We start from the raw sequence: 19,604 nt of genomic DNA, 5'->3' as shown, positions 1-19,604 counted from the left end.
ATTAGAGAAAGATGCTTCATAAAAGACACATAATGGACTCGACTGATTCCTTCAATGCAACAAATATTTAGGCTTAGATCTTGCAAAGACTTACTCTGAGTCAATGGAATTACTTACAGTGGACATGTTGAGCATGCATATGGCTTTGTGTGATCAGGACCTTATTTATGGACTAGCATTCAAATATGGCAAACAATTTATTGAAATTAAAATTACAGGTGATAAAAACACCCAAAATATTTTTACAACAAAAATCAGAGGGGTAGCCGTGTTAGTCTGGATCTGTAAAAGAAGCAAAGAGAGTTCTGTGGCACCTTACAGACTAACAGACGTATTGGAGCATGAGCTTTCGTGACTGTACATGCATCTGAAGAAGTGGGTATTCACCCACAAATGCTCATGCTCCAATACGTCTGTTAGTCTATAAGGTGTCACAGGACTCTTTGCTGCTTTTACAACAAAAGTCATTGATGCAGTAGCGAAGGCTTGATTTGGCATCTAAGGTGGCTGTCTCCATCTTCTATTAACTTTGGAAAATCATACATTAATCTGGCAAATTTAGTAGAAAAATTCAACTACTCTCAATCTAAGGGTCAGGAACAAAAAGTACTCTGACATTTTTAATGCAAGTATTTTACTACTTGATGCTTTCTGTCTCCAGCCAATGACTCCAGATGGCATGCTGTAAGTAAAAGATGAACCCATATTTAAAAATATAACATTCTTCATGTTCCAGATATACCCTGTATATATAATTTCTATCTTGTCTGTTCCCGTGGGAGACACTGGGGCTGATTCTCCACTGCCTTATGTAGTCATATACTCCTGTTCAGAGAGGGTGTGCAGTGTTGTTATTCTGATTTGGTAGCAGTTTGCACAGAGGTATGGGATCACACAAGATTCCAGGCAGTGGAGAACTGGGCCTATAAATGGATCATACCCATTTAGAGAGATTCATCACAGAGGCACTTTCTACTGCTATAAAACGTTAATGTGAGGTGTTTGGGAAGCACCTGCAATTTCTGCTATTGTTATTCCAAACAAAGAACCAGGATGCTCCCTGAAGAGAGACCCTATCAAACACACCGGTAGTTCATATTGAAAAGCTGCACTCTGAGTTTCCAGCACCTAAGGCAGAGTGAAGAGGATCAGTGCTAGTGGCTTGGCACTTGGTGTACATAAACAAGAGCAGACAGGCTCTGCTGGGAGTGCTACTGAAAGGAGACAAAATGCTCCTCCTGCCTTTAGCACAATGGAGCAGTCTGCTGCTTGTCTTCTGAAGTACATCTCTTAGCAAAGAGAAGGGCAAAGAATATTCAGTCAAGTGAAAAACCCTGCTGCATTGACTATGTCTATCCCTCTCCTGCTCAAATGCCTCATAACCTTCCTCAATCTTGCCAGCAAGGACTTGCACTCCCCTCATCAAACTTTGAACACTTAATGTAAAATTATTTTAAAATTGTATTTATTTCATTTATTAATGAAAACAATGAGAAACAAATACAATATGAACAAAGTTAAACCTCCATCATCCCACCTCTCCTTGTGGCTGATCATGTCAAATCTAAACTTGACTCTTCAGGGAGGGACTGTACCTGTAGGGTCTCTGACGATAACCCTAAGGCATTACATACAAATGCTCATTAACAAATATGTACTAATGCATGGTCTGTATAGCAAGCACATTTTTGGTGATCAACAAAGAAATAACAGGTGAGATTTTCATTTACATTAAGGCCCCTTTAAAACTGCTCTTGGCAATGTAAAGACTCCTTAAAATAGGAATAAGATTATATTTATACCCATTTTTGCACCTGTATCTGACACTAAAGTGGCTTTAGTGTCAGCAAGAATCAGGCCCAATACATTTAAGTTAAGAACCTTTTATTTCAAGGTAGAGGTGGGGAAAATCTAAGTTCAGTCTCTTGGGAAAGACTGATTGTGGATGAAGTTCAGGGGGCAGGAAAATCTGCTGAAACTGGTTTGAGAGAGAGAGAGAACGAACACACCCTTCCATATGAAGAGAGAGAGAGAGAGAACATCCTTCCACATGCAGCTAATCTGCCTGTTCAAAGGAGTAAGGCAAGAAGCTTCTGCTAGGTGAGGGATCAATATAAAAACCAAGAGGCGAAGAATATGAGTATTTTATACCAGTGTTTTGCCATCTCAGAACCGCTTTAGTTTGAATTAATTCTTGTTCAAAGAGATGTTTGTTATCGACCTACAGGCTTGCTAATCCTCGGAACCACCTACACAGTTATTTTATTCTAGAGGAGGCCATTCAGCATGACAATCTGTAATGGAGTCATGAGCCAAAGACCCAATGCTGCTCTTGAGCGCACACACTAACATCCTAAAGCAAAACACTGTTCAAAAGATATAATCCCCTTTGCAGAGGATGGATGAGATGCACCTGTTGCTGCTAATTCTTTCACGCTTTTTAAAATATGCAGAATAAGAAGTACCCGGCAAAAATGGTTTCTAGATTGCTAGCCCTACATGAATCCAGTTATAGACAGACACTCCCGCTGCATCTGGTGCCCCAGAGAGGCTCACATCTCGCAGAAGTGCGCCTTCTGCTAGCAACTGAAGGTTAGATCCTGAATGAACCAAGAGTTAAAATTGAAACTCCTCCTCTTAGAGGGTGCTTTTAAACCAGCGTACGACTCTGGTCCTGAATCCTCTCCCTGGCGGAGATCATCCCTGGAGCCTTCAACTTGTAGGGAGGGAGAGCGGTGAGCCGACTCCCCTCACAAAGCCTCCAAAAAGAGAGCTGCAAGCTCTCAAACTGACCTCCTGACAAGCCAAAGGAGATCCCTGGCGCAATTGGTCACCTCGGCACCAGCAGCTCCAAAACACTGTATTAAGACGACAAGTTCCGCCTCAGGGCCTAAAGACCTCAAGGGCACAGGCTCTGAAGCAGCGGCACTGCTGCCAGAGATGAGAGCAGAGACCTTACTGGTACTGACGGAGAAGTCCTCAGCACCGACCGCCTCAAAGCAACTCTCTTCAGACCATGTGTCCCATAAAAGATGGTTGGTACTGACAAATCAGCATTGACAACCTCTGATGGTACTGATCACAATGATGGTACCGCAGGAATTTTGCTTTTCTAGGGACCTTATGATTGCGAAGACAGCAGTCCCTGCTATTCAGTACCAGGACTCTGAAGACTGATGCATCACTTCACACTCTAAAGGATTCCAGAGCCACGCTATGCTCTCTAGGAATCTACACGCCGGGGCAGAAAAGAAAATTTAGTTCACAACCCTCTTAAAGATCCCAACCATGCCAGTTCCTCCCACAACAGTGATACTACGAGCCACAATGAAAGAGACTTAAGATGCACAAGCAGAAACAGTCAGTTTCCCAATTTTCAATGGCAACACTACCTCTGTCTTCAGTGCAGCAGGACTGAGACTTCGCAGCCTTCTCTCACATAGCAGATGCAGATGCTGTATTGTCACCAACCAATGATAGTCATCAGACCCTACATTTTTTTTCTGGATAAGTAAATGGCTGAACTTTTGTTTTCTTAAGTGGAATCAAACAGGAGAGCAGCGGGGGCTTGCCTGGTCTTAGAGGCAAGGGGTCAATTCATAATAGATGAAGGAAGGGGAGTACAAGAGATATCAATAAGGCTCCTCTTCCCTCACTCCCCCACAAAATCCCTTTGATTTTCTCAGCTGTCACCAATTAAACAATTTGTGGAGTAGCAGAGGGGGAGGAGGAAGAACAACTTTGAACAACTGTTGACATTTTTAGAGTTTGCTGGGGTTGTTGCTGCAGCAATTAAGTGTCATTAAAGAGTTTGTCAGCCTTCCAGAACAAACAGGCATAATTACTGCCATCTTCATGAGTAAAAAATATGCTGCTCCGAAATATTTCCATAATCTTAATAAGTGCCTCAAAATCAAAGGATCTCAATGGGCTTGCTAATGAAAAAATTGACCAAAGCAAATAACCAACTTCACTACTGTTTATGCCAGGCAGAATTTGTCCATTCTATTAAAAAACCACTGCCCAAACAATTAGAGACAATTCACTGCAAATTTTGAAGTACTGAAACATCTATCTCCTCCAGGACAGTGGCTAATAATACATTCTCCATTTTTACAGAAGAGCTTCATGCTAAACTGAATTCCACTGTATCCATGTTCTCTATATATAGGTTTCATCATATTAATATCTGGAAGTCCTTGTGTGGCTATTTATCCCAATAACAAAGAAACAGCATGGAAAGTCTAACTCTCAATGTGAGACTTCTGGTCTAGTGTCTTCCCTGATACTCTGTCAGGCTTGAGATTTCAAATGAAAGAAAGAACATAATTATAGAAATCCTAATGTCACACATGATTCTTAGTTTTTAAGAATAGGGAATCTCAGTGGGTTCATCCACTAGGACCAGTTGACATGGTGTCATTAACTAGGATAAGACTCACAAGTGTTAAAACATTATTTGGGGGAATCAATAATACTTTTTTAGGTGAAAGGAATAAAGCAAAGAAAGTAAAATAAAAAAACAAAGACATCCAAATGGCAATAATTACATTATATTTACAAAGGAACAAGCAACTTCAAAACGTACTCAGGACCATCCTTCAGTGCACAAGACTGCCTATGATCTCTTCAGTTTCAGCTTTGCTACTGCTGCCACTGAAGAACAGCCTTAAAGGGACTTGAGAAATGTGCATGAGAGCAGTCCACTGAGCACCAGACCCCACTGCCATGGACACCAAAGGCCTAACTCCCAACTTCAGTGGTGCTGAATCAGGCTATGAGTCCCGATGACTGATCCATATTGTAATACCAGAATCTAACTCAAATGCTGCAACCGGTCTGGAGTGAGAAACGTGCTGGTATAAAGATGCAGTTCTGGTCTATTCACTAAAATTTTAGTTACAGGCTCTTATTAGGGAAGAGTACAAAATAGAAATGATGAGACTTGTCAGATGTTTAATTAGTTTACATCTCATCACACCATCTTTTTTAACCATCCAGACTTGTCTGAAATAATTCCAAGCTTCTGCCAAAGAAAACAAGAAGGAACAGTCTAACCTTCATTCGATTCTGTTTAATTCCTTCTACAATCTGTTCCATCTGCCGCAGAAACTGCTCACGAGCACCAGAAGAGGCCATTGCTCTGGAAGAAAAATGGATACTGACTGAGGGGGGAGGGAGTTGGACAAAAAAAGAATTTCCTCTACAATTTTTATCTATCTTGAATGTAGAACTTTCAAAATAGACCTACGCAATATGAATATTTGGGCTTAAAACTACAGCTGTTCTTTCTGCAGAGTGTAAAGGGATAAAAAGCAGATTCAGACAATCCAAGATAAAAGACAGAGGGACAGATGATCAGCTGGTGTAAACTGTCATAGGTCCACTGGGATATATCACCAACTCTATTAGATCACCCAGTTCATCTCCCTGCCTTGTGCAGGATTGTTCCCTTTGCTAGTGTTTTGGGCAGTGATAAGAGCTATTGATGGACCAAAAGCATGGTTTCAAAGTACGTGTTTAAAAAGAGTAGCTTATGTGAAAAGCAGGAATGCATTAGAGGACTGGCATGTCAGTAAGAACTTTAAGCAGAGTTTTGTTTTAGTGGTTATAATTTACATTTTTGATTTAATAATTATTTTGGTGTAAAGTACAAACAATGTTATACTATTCCATGCTTAACTATAAAATTGTAGCAATTTTAAAGATAAAGTGGTTATCTAAGTATAAACTGCCCAAGTGAACCGTTGTAGCAGGGTGCTGGTGCAAAGGCACCTAATTAGCCCCTGCTCAGCCAGCCCCAATCAGGGGAAATAGATTGGGGCTGGGGAGAAGCCTGGTGCCTGGCCTTTAGAATTGGCTGCACCTACGGGCCTGAGGATTCAAGGGCTATAAAAGCTGGCTGGCAGCCAGAAGGGGGAATGGTCAGGGGAAGGTCAGTCTCCAGGCTGAGGGCAGACTCTGGTTAGGAGAAGAGATTATCAGGCCTGCAAGCTCTGTACATAGCATAACACTGGTGGTGGGAGAACGTTGTGTAAATAAAGCCACAGGTGCTGCATAACTAGAAGCCTCTCTGAGCTTTATTGGGGCAACCAGTGGGCCCCAGGAAGAGAGGCGGGCAGAGGACTTGTCACAACCATCAATATATTTAGTTTGTTTGTTACAATTAACAAGTTAAAAATGTTTCTGTTATAGTTGGGGTGGTTGCTTGTCATGGCAAGAAAATGGTCAGAGTCGATACACGGCTTTATCAGGATAACAAAAGCAAAGGGTACAAATTTATAGGAAAATTTAAAAAGTCATGATTTCATTATGATGAGCAAAATGTGTCATGCACTAAAATATCAAGCTATTTAATAACAGAATAATAGTTCAAAACTATTTAACACCCTAGTTTCTCTCCCATTCTTCACTTCACTGGACAATGACAGAAGTACATTTGCAAAAATTCACATTGGAGTATTGCTCAACAGGCTGTAAAGGCCAAGGGTGAAACCCTGGCCACACTGAAGTCAATGGCCAAGATTTCACTCCGAGACTTCTGTGATCCAACCATCACTTTTTAAAAAAAGAGGTTTATCATAGCAACTCTAGGCTATAACAAACATATGCCTAAGTTATAGTTAAGAAACGTGTGGCATCTGTAGTTATTTTCATATAACACAAGCCCAACTTGACAAATATGTCAAACAAGGTTTTTAAAAATGCCGGTAAGTTAGAAGTATGAAAAAAGTGTTATCTGAGCAGTTTTATCATAATTTAACACAATACAATACCAAGAGCAAAGTATTATTAACATGTACATTCCACATGTGTTCTTAAGTAATTATATTACTTCATTTGTGCCAAGCTATAGCATGTGGCTATCAAAAATTACAAAACATGTACTGGATCTTACTCAGAACTGGCCATTAAATTTCAGAAAGTTTAAATAAGAATCAAAGTTTTGCAAGCATTTTTGAACAATTTCCACCCCAATTTTTCCAACCAACTATAGATGTATGAGTAGATACCAAGAGCTAATGACTCAAGTTACTTACTGCTGGAAATTATCATGAATTGAGTTCAGCAAGTTAACCTGGTGAAGACAAAAACACATAGTTGAAAATGTGCATTCTCCTCTCCAACACCAACACACATTTTCAGTTACTTTAAAATGTGATTCATCTCAGAAGAAAGTCAACTGCATAAAAATGCCATCATCTTGTTTTGCAGAGCATTACATGAGGCTGTCTGCATGTACTGAGACAGTTACAATCGCTTACCTTAGCAACAAGAACAGTTTTACTGCTTTTCACTCCTGTTAACTAGTGCAGGGTTAAGGGCCTGTTTATTTAGAAAAATCTGCACTGGTGGAGAAGCTGCACCAATGTAAAGCAGAGCTTACATCATAAATGCAGCACATCTATGTTACAGCTTAACTATATCGATATAACGACACTAGTGAAAATTCTGCTATATAGGTAGATTTCCCAAACCAAACCACTTGAGGGTTGAATGTATAACACAATTAAGGTGAACAGGTGTAGTAAGGGGCACCATGTGGCCTGCAGAACTTATATTACTGAAAATAATGGGATACATGAAAGGAGTCTGCTTGACTCATGGACGCCAAACCATGTTTGCAGGCCTTGAAGTGGAACAAACATCTTTAGTAGTAAACTAGGCACATTCGACAGGTAAACCATTAAATATGGGATTTCACAATGCAGTTTTCAGAGCAGACCCACACATTTCCAAAGGGCCTGAATGAAAAAACTGAATTCAAAAGATCTGTTAAAAAATTCATTTCCTTGTGGAGAAAACTTCACTTGGACATGCAAACCAGGCAACTAGTTGGCACAAATGACACTTTAGACACATTAACATTCAATCAGAGTTAGGCAACTATGATTTGTGCCTTTGAAAACTTCCTCCATAATTACTTGATTTATTAATACACATTTAAAGGCTCTTTGCAAGCTTGTACCTAACAGCATATGGAACGACTCTTTCATACAAAATGAAAATTGAGACTTGCTTGGGAATCTTAGTATTCTCTCCAACACATTTAGAGAAAAAGAAAAATCAGAGGAATAGTTGATGGGATGCTTTATCATAGCATTGAATAGTTCATATTAGTCTCCAGTGGACAGGTAGTGAAGTTTTCCAAGGTACGATATTGCCTTTTGACGACGAATGTTTGAACATGTGCCATCTGTACTGCAAGAATCCAATTCTGCAAATACTATACTTAATGTTTACTAATGTGCGTATTCCCAGTGGGAATACGATAAGCACACTGCATGTTAGAGTTTGCTGAATCAAGCCCCAACCCTAATGGATTTAAATCGATGATTTCAAAAGAGTATTATGAGCATAAGAAGAAATCTGCTTCTTACTACTTAGAGGTTAAGAATATTACTAGAGGTCAGAAATTTGACAAAATGTTTGTTTTGATCCACGGATGTTTTCTGACAAATACAACAAAAACACCAAACACAAAACCAACAACTTTCGGCAAGAATATGCCAGTTTCAACTAAACTTTTGTTGGGAAAGGTTTCTCAGGTCCAAAACAGAATTTCTGGTCAAAACCAGACCCAGAGACCACCCTAAAATAGCAAATAGCCTAGTGGTTAGGGCAATCACCTGGTATGTGGGAGATGCCCGTTCAAATCTCCCACATGAATGCCTTAATAACCAGACTATTGAGAAAGAGAGAGATTCTGTGCGTCTCATTTTTTTGTTGAAAAACTTCAAAATGTCTCATTTTTCTCCCAGTGTAGAACAGGAGAAAAAAGCCATTTCCCACCCAATTCTACTTCATTTTCATTGTGTAAATTTTCTCCCTCTCTGATACAATAACTAAAATAGTATATTCTATCCAACTTTGGAAAAAAGCTAAAAAGTCGACCTTTGCTTATTTCTGTCAATACTAACGAACAGGACATCCTTAAGGATGGGCGATGTTGTTACATACCTTACATTAATGTATCCTGCAAAATATCTAACAAATGAAAAAGCAGTATTTTGTGACCATGTCAGAGAGCTATAGGGTTACATTTCATATCTGCAAAGTCAGTAGAAAAATATGACAATTTGAAAGTGGATTCCCAACAGTCACAGCATTTTAAAAAGTAATGCTTTGCAAATTTTGTAAAAATCAAGTGTACGAGCATAGATACCTTTGATGTCACAATTCCACCCCTAGCAATGAGTTATTCATTACTATTTTGAAATCACTCTATACACAGAATACTTCAAGGTTTTTTGTTTTATTTTTTTGTAATAAGAAATACCTCCCAAAGAATCTTAAGAAAACCAAGACCCAAAAGGGTAAAGGGACATTTGGTTTATATCAGGGGTGGCCAACCTGTGGCTCCAGAGCCGCATGCGGTTCTTTGGAAGTCAATATGTGGCTCCTTGCATAGGTTCCGACTCTGGGGCTAGAGCTACAGGTGCAAACTTTTCAATGTGTCAGGGTGCTCACTGCTCAACCCCGGCTCTGCCCCAGGTCCTGACCCCCACTCCACCCCTTCCCCCGAGCCTGCCATGCCATCGCTCTTCCCCCTTTCCCCACCAGAGCCTCCTACACTGTGAAACAGCTGATTGTGGTAGGCAGGAGGCATGGGGAGGAGGCGCTGATCGGTGGGGCTGCTGGCGGGTGGGAAGCGCTGGGGGGCGGGAGGGAGGGAGCAGATGGCGGGGCTGCTCTTTGGCAATGTACATTGGTAAATTCTGGATCCTTCTCAGGCTCAGGTTGGCCACCCATGGGTTTATATGATACTAATACAAAATATTTGTTCATTGAAGCCTTTTTTCTACAGTAAAATCAACAAGAAAACTGAAACCATATTGTACATTCTTGACATCAAAAACCACTCAGACATCTCTTGAGATGAGCATAATCCACTGGAAACCTTTGATGTATGTTATGGCTGCCTTTTTAAATTGCATTCATAAGTATACAGTTAGGTAAAAGTAAAACTCTTCTCACAGTTTGTACTTAAGTATTGAGTTACTTTGGGCAAAACTACTCCAGGTTTCTTTTCAATATATTTACAAAAGAAAAGAGACTATTAGCCTTGATATACATTATTTAACAATCAAGCACTTCTGGTCTAAAATCTGTCACCTCTGTCTTTAATAAGTTCATTTCTATTTCAGAAGCAATCAGTGAAAAGAGATTAGTTTGTACGCCTGTACCCTCAGTAAATGTTATAAAAAACTGCAGTAAAGGCTAGTCCACAGAAGACATTAAAGCAATATCATGAGTTCCATAGTTGCTACTTAATGTGCCATGCAAAATAAAGAATATGTGATCTGCAAATTGTCTGTTCATTTAGACTAGTGCACAACACAATCATTCTGGCAAATAAAATGGATATAATGCAAACAGATAAAGCAAGGCATCTGGTAATATCTTTCTAGAATTTATTAGATAAATATTTATAGCCCAGCATTACTGGTGTAATATTTCCCTCTCTCCCCCGACCCCCTTTACACAGATTAAATCTCTAACAGTTGGCACTAGTCTCATAATTCTCATATCATGGGATCTATGCTCAGATGTTTTGCCGATAAAGTCCACATGTAATATATAAACACAGATTTAATTGTAAACCTGAATATATACAGCTGACTCAATTCTTTGTCTAGTAAAATTCAGCATCAGATCTCACCAGGAGATAATTTTTAAAAGCTTTTGAGGAAGACAAAACATTAATGACAATTTTATCAGACCAAGAGGTAAGCTACATCTATGCTGCAGTGATAATTTTGTCTTGCTGATCTTATATAAATGACATGTTGAATACATTTGAGAAGAACAGAGAAAAATATTTAATGATAAATGCACTGTAGATATCCTCCATAAAATGACATTCCTAGATCATGTCCTAATTATCAATACAGGTACGTTAGAAAACAGCAGGATGTCCTATTTTGATTATCATTGGCCTAATTAAAAAAAGAAAAGAAAACAAAAAAAACCCAACAAACATTCTCAGCGGTATTGCTTGATTCAGCACAGTATTTAGGCATACTTCCTTATGTGCTCTGCTGAACTGGAACTTCCCAGAAGTTATCCCAATGTCAGAATCTAAGCTACAACATTTGCATTACAACAGAACACTCTCCATAGTGCCATGGGCAGGGCATACCTCAGTACTGCAGCCATCTCTTAAACAAAGGTAAATGCGTAGAGTCTTAATTCATTATAGCACCATCAGAAGGTTGTTTTGGTGGCTTTCCCCACACTGACTGAAACAAAGAACTTCAGTAAATCTGTGTAAAGCCCAGTTTTGCAGGATTGCCAGTTCAAGGAAGTGTTGATAAGGCTGAATGAATTTTGCATATAGCAAAATCCTGGCCCTACTGAAGTCCATGAGTTTTGCTATTGACTTCAACAGAATGATGATTTCACTTCTGAACTTTGGATGCTTATCAGAAACCAAATTTCCAGACCTTTAGACACTTGTCCATTACTAACTGATAACTCATTCTTTCCTACTGAGTAACTTTCCAGGGCTGTCATGGGCAGGTCTTAGGTCACTGTACACTAACTAAAAGGAACTGTGAAAGGATGAAACAGGTCTTGCATTTTGGAACATGTTACATGCATAATATACACATATATCTGAGTTCTTGACTTTTTAATCTGTTGGTTTTTTTTCAGATGATTTTCATGGCAAGAGACTGCCAGAATCAACTGCTCCTCAAAGGGAAACTGAATTCCCTGATTCTCTCACCTGATTCAAATACTCAGGGCCGCCCAGAGGGGGGGGCAAAAGGGGCAATTTGCCCCGGGCCCCGGGCTCCGCAGGGGCCCCCAAGAGAAGAGCGGAGGCTCCCGCCTCTGCCCCTCTCCCTCCTGGAGCCTCAGTGCATCAAGCGCCGAGTCTCCGGCCGAGCCCCTGAGCCCCGCCCCGATCCGTGTGGTGAGGGGGCGGGGCTGGGAGCTCCAACGGGGCCTGAGCCCCGCCCCGCTCAGAGCAGCGTGGGGAGGGGGCGGGGCAGCTGCCTCCGCTCGGCGTGGAGCTCACAGCCCCGCCCCCTCACCACATGGCTCTGAGCGGGACAGAGCTCAGGCCCCGCCGGAGACGCGCTCGGGTAAGAGGCTGGGGCTGGGGGGGGGGGGGAAGCGGGACCCGACGCCGCCGAAGCGCAGCCCGGGATCGGCGGCGGCGGGGGGCCCCTTCTGTTCTGGGGCCCGCCGCCTAAGTGCCCCGAAGGCCCGCGGTGGGGACCCCCCCCCCCCCGCCACCGAATTACCGCCGAAGACCGGGCTGCGCTTCAGCGGCGGGTCCTGCTTCGGCGGTAATTCAGCGGCGGGGGGCTCCCGCCGCGGGTCTTCGGGGCACTTTGGCGGCGGGTCCCGGAACGGAAGGGCCCCCCGCCGCCGAAGACCCCGGGCCCCCGGAATCCTCTGGGCGGCCCTGCAAATACTCATATCTAGTATATTTGTCAGAATCTACTATTCAGGAAAAAGATGATGGATTTTTAGATTGCAGCTCTCTATGCCACCCCTACTCTTAGAGGGCAGAGACTGTGCTCACTTAATGGTACTGTATAGGTACCATCTAGTACTCAAAGCAATTAATGGCTGCCTTTGTAAAAGTGTTTAAACAACGTTCTGTTCTTGTTTCATTAAAATACAATGAGAAGCATGCAGTGTCAGACTCTACTTTTACCAGCTAATGCAATTCTTGTTGTGCTATCATGTATTTTACTGAAGAAATAAATGTATATTTTCATCTGACCATAACATGATTAGAACTGTTTACAAAAACCCATGTGAACTGTTAAAACAATCTTTATTGATTAAGATGTTGTTCTATTTACTGATGTAGGATTCATGACACCAAAGCATCTTCTGTTACTTAAAAGTAACCAGGAAAGCATTGCTGATATTTTACAAACTTTGAAATGCCAGTAAATCCTTTATTATGAAAAAACAGTCATGTGGAGTCAAGATCTTTATCAGAAATGTATTTGCTGCTCCTGCTTATTCCTCCAGTCCTCACTGAAGTCTAGTCTATCCATAACATCACAGAAGGGTAAAATTCATTGTTGGCATAAGTCCACTGACTTCAATTGTGTGTTACCCCAGAGAGGAATTTGGCTTTAACTTCTGGATGGGGGGAAGGAGGTGAAATAGGCAGTAGGAGCAGAAGAACTCTTTAATGAAGAGCCTGTTTTCATGATAAGTAAGGGCTTGATCCTGCCCCCTTGAAGTCAATGAAGGTTCTGTCACTGAATTCAAGGGGAACAGAATCAGACCCTAAGAACCTGACCTTGCTGCCACTGATGTCAATTTACTTTGGTAACTGAAGTCACTGGCTGTAGCACTGGTCCCTAAACTAATGCAGAGACTGGATAGCTAACCCTCAGGTTAATCTGATTTTGTGAAGCCAAAATGTAAGTGGTGTATGTCAGAATACTAATTTTATTCACCTTTTGAGCCTAAATTGAATAATTCAGATATCTATTTCTGGTGTTGGCCCTTCTATTAAAAACAATACACACATATGCACACAAAATATATAAGCAGAAATTTTCCTAACAGAATTAAACCAACAAAGATTTCCACAAACATTCTGTAAACAGTTTTAGACCCAAGTCAATTTCTTCTCAGTTCTGACCTTTTGCGATAATTACCTGTACCTTGCATAGATAAGACCTAGTCCAGTGTCTATTACACAGAAACTCAGCAGTATCCTATTTTCCTATCATGGGCTAAACATTTAAAAACACGTTCTTACCTCTTTTTCCAAATATACCTTCTTATCATCCAATGTATTATAGAGGGTAAAGAACTGCTTGGTTTCTTTGTGAGTTGCTGACACTAAAAGCAAAAGAAAAACAACAGAGCAATGAAAGAGCATATGAGGCACTGCCCCCTCCAATATGTTTAGGGGGATTTATTATTGTTTACATAACCTAGTATTAATACAAATGTTTTCATGAAATTTTAAAATCCTCAGTGCAACGGTCTTTCTGCATTTCAGTATTCCCCATATAGTGCTAACAACCCAAATACCGTTGTATCATGGGATTTCATGAGTCAGAGTGCAGAACTGAACAGTCTTTTTTATAATCGTCTCAAAAAAGGGTTGGGAGGAGTTGGAATTAATGCCAGTGCTGAAGGGGTACAGCATTCAGCCTGATTAGCTGTTTTAAGAAGACAAAACTTGTCTACATGAGGAAGTTAATGTGCAGTACCGGTAAGTTAGGATGTGAATTTAAGACACACTACCTATTCCACACTAATTCCCTGTCTGCACTCTTACTGTGCATGAAGAGAACCCTCTGACCATTTAGTGAACTTCACAGCTTCATTCCATCCACAATGATCATGCTCCAGCCCAGGTTTGAATTTATTGTGTACTATAGAATGACATGCATTCTGACAATTCAGGCTTTGGGGGTCTCAAATTGTGCACCCAAAATTAGTGGATACTTCTGACCCTAATATCTCTGTGCCTCAGCACCCATCCGTAAAACAGGGATAATACCGTCTCATTTCACAGGGGTGTTGTGAAAATAAATTCATGAATATTTGTCAAGCTCTCAGATACCACAAAGATGAGCACCCTCGAAAATCCCATAAGGAAATTAATAGTCTCTGTCTATAGAGCAGGATTTGAATAGTGTGCAGCAAATAGGTCCTGGGGCCACACACTGAACAATGAAGCGAAAACAAAATATTGAATAGCTGCTAACTAAATGAGCATTGTCCATTCTGTGCACTGAATGAGGCTGGGTTGCTGTGCCAAAAAAAAAAAAAAAAAAAAAAAAAGTATGTGTATTGGCACAAGGGAGCCAATTAAAATTACACTGGCGACCTTAATTCCGGCATTTCCTAATTTTTGGGTTCTTGACAAAGAAACCTTAGTGTTCTTTTAAAATAGTTTGTATGTGTGTAACATATACTCTGTGTATATGTCTGACTATGCACTGTTCACAGCTGTACATACAACACACACAAAGTACATATAGTATATACATACCAACAGATGCATAGTATGCGTTCCTCCTTCCCTGACATCATGATTACAGGAATACATTTAGAAGCATATATACAGAATGGTCAATTTGCATGCCTAATTTTATTATCTGGGGGCACACATACTTCTAAAAATTTGGGCCATAATATCTGAATTAAAGATTGGTAGGGAAGAAATTGAGAGACATGGCTCACACTCTTCTTCTGCCTAGATATCGCAGCACGTTTGTAAAACCTGACAATTTTCTGTTTTAACTCCTCTAACCTGCAGCAATAAATGGGACATGAGGTGTTTAAGAGAGCCAGCCTTAACTACAGATTTCTTGACATTGTTTGTCAGAACCACATACTTATAAAGAAAACACACACAGGTCATACAAAAATGGTAAACCAATGTTAACTGTGATTAATAAAACATGAGTCAGATGTAGACACTTTCCCTGTAAACGGTGGATTAAGGGCTTTCTAAACACTAATCATTGATGCAAGAGACTGAACCTACTGCAAACAAAAGAACAATTATTCCAAAGATCTTGTGCATCAAGTTTCAGCCTCAAGGGAATTTTTATAGCCAGTTTATAAAACCTTGAAAAGAGGGGTATACAATGTGAATGTCCAATGACCCTTAAATAGAACAGAATTAGCAGGTGCTGTTGTCATGCACCATAAGCCTATAATGTGATTACGCTCCTTTCACTGGTTAGCCTTCAGGAGTACATTTCTGTTTGATATACGTACCCTGACCATAAAGTTCGATAAATCTCTTCTGATACTGAGTTAACTCCGCTCTGCTGGGTACCTCATCAATCTTGCGTTGTAAAATAGCTATCTCTCTATTTCTTCGGGCCTGAGTGAAAGGAAGGGAGAAAAAAATGGATCATTTTATCATTTTAAATGGATAAAAGATAGCAAGATTCAGAAATAACCTGCTAAATAAGCTAATAAAAAATACCTGCACAAAGGAGAGTTAATATATCCGTTAAGTTTTGTTAAGCCTCAAAATTTATTTCACAACACTAATTATAAAAGGTACTTGCTTACACTTACAAATGTTGAAGAAATTTACAGAAATACATTTAAGCGCTTAGCTAAGAAAACTTCAAAAATTCTGCCCTAGTAAGTTTGCCAAAAAACAAGCAAACAGAAAATCACTTTGTACTCACCAGTAATAGTCGGATCTTTTGAAGCTTATCTTTTTCAGTTTTGTATTGCTGGTCTATAATCTTATTAGGTTCCTAAAATTTGTGAAACCAAAGATAATTTCTGATTAATAGGCACACCAACAGAATTAAAGCATTGTCTTAAAAAAAAAGAGGCTTTTGGTCAGCAATTATAAAAAAAAAAAACCACACAGATTGAATTCTTTATTTTGTTCACCTTTAAGGATATCCAAAATATTGCCAACATTTTTATATTATTTTAAGGAGAGTGGGTCAATGAAGCTGAATGAAAAACAAAATTTAAGTTCTGAATGTCATTTACACTACATAAATAATTGCATATTTTACTAGCTTTAGGCCTTAGAGAGAGATATTTTAGATTGCTAAGTAGCCTTTTCACTGAGACCTCCTCCTCCAAAGAGACAATTGCTAAGTACAGTAACATGCAGTTAAACCATAAAAGTTGTAAATCAGATTATAGTCTCAGTTACCACAAGTGTAAAACTGGAGTAAATCCATTGACATCAATACATTTGTGATCAAGGACTTCTATGAGACTACTCATCTGTGTTAAGTGAAGCACATGCATTATTCTATGCACGGTTGGTGGCTGTATGTCTCAAATTCCAATTGGTGGTGGATTTTTTTAATACAACACAGGCGTAAAAAGGAAGAAAATTACCCAATGAATATTTTTAAATACTAATGAAAAATTAGCCTTTTGACATTTGCTGTTTACCTTTTCTTCCCCATTTTCCTCTGCTTCGGCTTTCAAACTCTCAATATTTTGCTGTAGGCGGGCCATCTCTTCCTTTAAAAGCAACAAAAACATTATAGTTACCTTCAAAGAAAAAAAGCTCAAATCTGTATTTTAATAACTTCTGCATTAGATAGTACTTCATGATGTACATGTATTGGGAACATTAAATAGCACTCTGCGCTAAGGGGAGAAGGAGGCAAATGTTCTTCATTATGTTAAACTGCATGCCTTGCTTTTCAAGTAGAAATAGCCATATTTCTTTCTTGTGGAATATATACTTTGGATGCATCTTAAGCAACTAACACATAATATGGAAAGCAGGACTGGAGAAATGTAGGAATGTTAAAATACCAGCACTCTGACACTGGTCTGCCATATGTAGACACCACCACCACAACTGCACTCAAGACAAGTTAAAGGCTGCAAAATTATTTCCATTATAACCCTCTGTTTTCACAACTTTTCAAATTATTCATCTTTGGGGCTAAAATGTTCCATGCTTAGTCTCTGCTGAGGGATGACATTTCTTCTTTTTCGTTATGTTTAAACAAAATCTCTTTAGCTGTTGTTGAAACAGGAACTAGAGAAGGAAAACAATTCTCTCTCTGATCTTTAACATATTTCCAGGGTGTGCATCACCATAGCAGCGAACCGAGCAGAAAACACATTAATTATGCACTGAAACATACTCTGAAAGTAGGAAGGCTTGATCTTGGGCTTCTCTCTTCTGGTGGGTTTTCCAAAGCCAGTGGCCCTTGATCAAGAAGTAGGTCCTGGGCACTGTTAGCTGCACTGTCCAAGAGGAGACCAAGCTGTCTCAGTGAATAAGATAGATGGGTATCTAGTGTAGCTAGGTCCAACACTGAATAGGCTTTTCAGTGGTGTTATTTGTAGCATGGTTCATGGAGTAAGAAGACACGTAACTGTGCACCAACATACTGATGACACTATTACCTACATTTAGAAATGATCCTTCCAAAGGGCCTCTTCTGTACTACGGAAGCTGAATGACATGTAACACAAGACAGAACCTTGAGGGATGCCACAGTTTAGATACAAATGAATAGGTGGTTGATTTTGTGTCCTAGCAAAGGGTGTCTAAAGACCAATGGCAAGCACTTCTGGCTAATCCAGAGCTGGACCTGCAGGGTTGTCCAGCCTAGTTTCAGAGATACATTAGGTGACAGATCTAGGTGACTCTCCACAATTCTGTCATGGACTGGGTTGGCATTATTCAAAATGGATCTGACATTACCAGTAAATGCCAATAAACAAACCTAGTACAGGGCAGGTGGAGGTGGGCAATTACATTTACCAATTTTGATCAAGCTTCATGTAGCAAGAGAGAGAGACAGACAGAGAGAGACACTTACTCTACAATGAGCTCTGAACTCTTGCTCTTGACTTTTGAGATTTTCATTCATAGCCACCAGTGCTCGTAGGTTCTGCAATATGCTAAATTAGAAGACACAGCAAACTACATTAATTCTTTCAGTTTCTAAATTTACACACAAGGAAAATTAAGCTATTAGAACAAGGTTATTTTAAACAAGTTTTCCTGCTACTGAGCTAAACTAAAACACAAACAAATATTATGGTGCCATGGAAAATAATTAAGATTTGGTACTGCACAGATTATGCTTTTATGATGCTTCATTCCAGTCCTCTGTTACCTATAAAAAATTCTGAGAGCGCCTCCCATCTGATATATAGTGTAGTTTTTTCAAGACATGGGCTTTAAGTAGGGGGGAAAATGGATAGGGAGGCTATATCATCTTGTCAAAACGGCCTTGGGCCCCTCTGGTTGCAGTACATATCTAAACGTCTCCAATACAGGAAGAGTTTCATTTTTAATTGCTGATTATGGTCATGTTGGGTGAAATTTTAAAGGTGAAATTTTAATAGGAGTTTCTTACTTCTACTAACTTTCAACTGGAGCTGGAGTCTTAACTTCTATTTATGCCTTTGAAAAAAAAATCTTCTCCCCCCCCCCGCCCTTGTGGCACTCTAAATTCCTCTATATCATTAATGCATATGAAGTTATGAATCACGTGTTATGGTTGTCATTAAAACATGCTGTAAGTTGGAGAATCAACCAGATATTAGCTCCCCAGTGGCAACAGCAAGGAAAGTAACCAAAGTACAACCCATCAACAGCTACTGTCCAGCAAGGGAGCTACAATTCAATGACTCACCTGCATGAGCCGAGGCCACACCAGGGGAATTGCTCAACTTTTCCTGGAGATTCAGCAATGCCCCCAGATACGCCTGGACTTGTGTTCCCCAAGCACATGGGACAGAGTATAAAACAAAACACAGGGACCCCATGCTTGGCCTTTCTCCTACCCCCACCTATGCTGCAAGCAACCAAGACATTCCGAAGAAGACTGAAGACTCCAACCGAGGAGGCTGGCCTAGGTTTAAGGGACAAACTTGTATATTAAGGACCACAATATCCAGTGGGGTGAAAAAACTGCTTAATCTAGATGTTGCTCAGTCTAAGAGGGTTGAGAGTTAAGACTATGTGCTTATCTTTTATTTTCTTTTGGTAACTAACTCTGACTTTTTATAATCATTTAAATCTATCTTTTGTAGTCAATAAATCTGTTTAACTGTTCATCTTTACCAGTGAGTTTGCCTGAAGCGTGTGGCAAAACTGCTCAGGTTTGCAAAAGCTAGTGTATATCCACTTTCCA

At 40.1% G+C, this 19,604-nt stretch overlaps 1 protein-coding gene across 1 annotated transcript in view; it reads right to left on the bottom strand.

Annotated features, from left to right (window-relative positions):
- CCDC93 (coiled-coil domain containing 93) overlaps nucleotides 1-19,604 on the bottom strand; it is a 98,989-nt gene that overhangs the window by 4,157 nt on the left and 75,228 nt on the right. Inside the window, exons 15-21 of the mRNA XM_045032720.1 lie at nucleotides 18,282-18,363; nucleotides 16,888-16,959; nucleotides 16,152-16,223; nucleotides 15,727-15,835; nucleotides 13,745-13,827; nucleotides 7,041-7,078; nucleotides 5,059-5,143 (exon numbers count right to left, since the gene is read on the bottom strand). Coding sequence (XP_044888655.1) covers nucleotides 5,059-5,143; nucleotides 7,041-7,078; nucleotides 13,745-13,827; nucleotides 15,727-15,835; nucleotides 16,152-16,223; nucleotides 16,888-16,959; nucleotides 18,282-18,363 — 541 coding nt within the window. The remainder of the gene's footprint in view (nucleotides 1-5,058; nucleotides 5,144-7,040; nucleotides 7,079-13,744; nucleotides 13,828-15,726; nucleotides 15,836-16,151; nucleotides 16,224-16,887; nucleotides 16,960-18,281; nucleotides 18,364-19,604) is intronic.

This window comes from Mauremys mutica, chromosome 10 (genome assembly GCF_020497125.1).
Source record: "Mauremys mutica isolate MM-2020 ecotype Southern chromosome 10, ASM2049712v1, whole genome shotgun sequence".
Lineage (NCBI taxonomy): Eukaryota > Metazoa > Chordata > Testudines > Geoemydidae > Mauremys > Mauremys mutica.
This window is presented reverse-complemented; position numbering and strand designations above follow the sequence as displayed.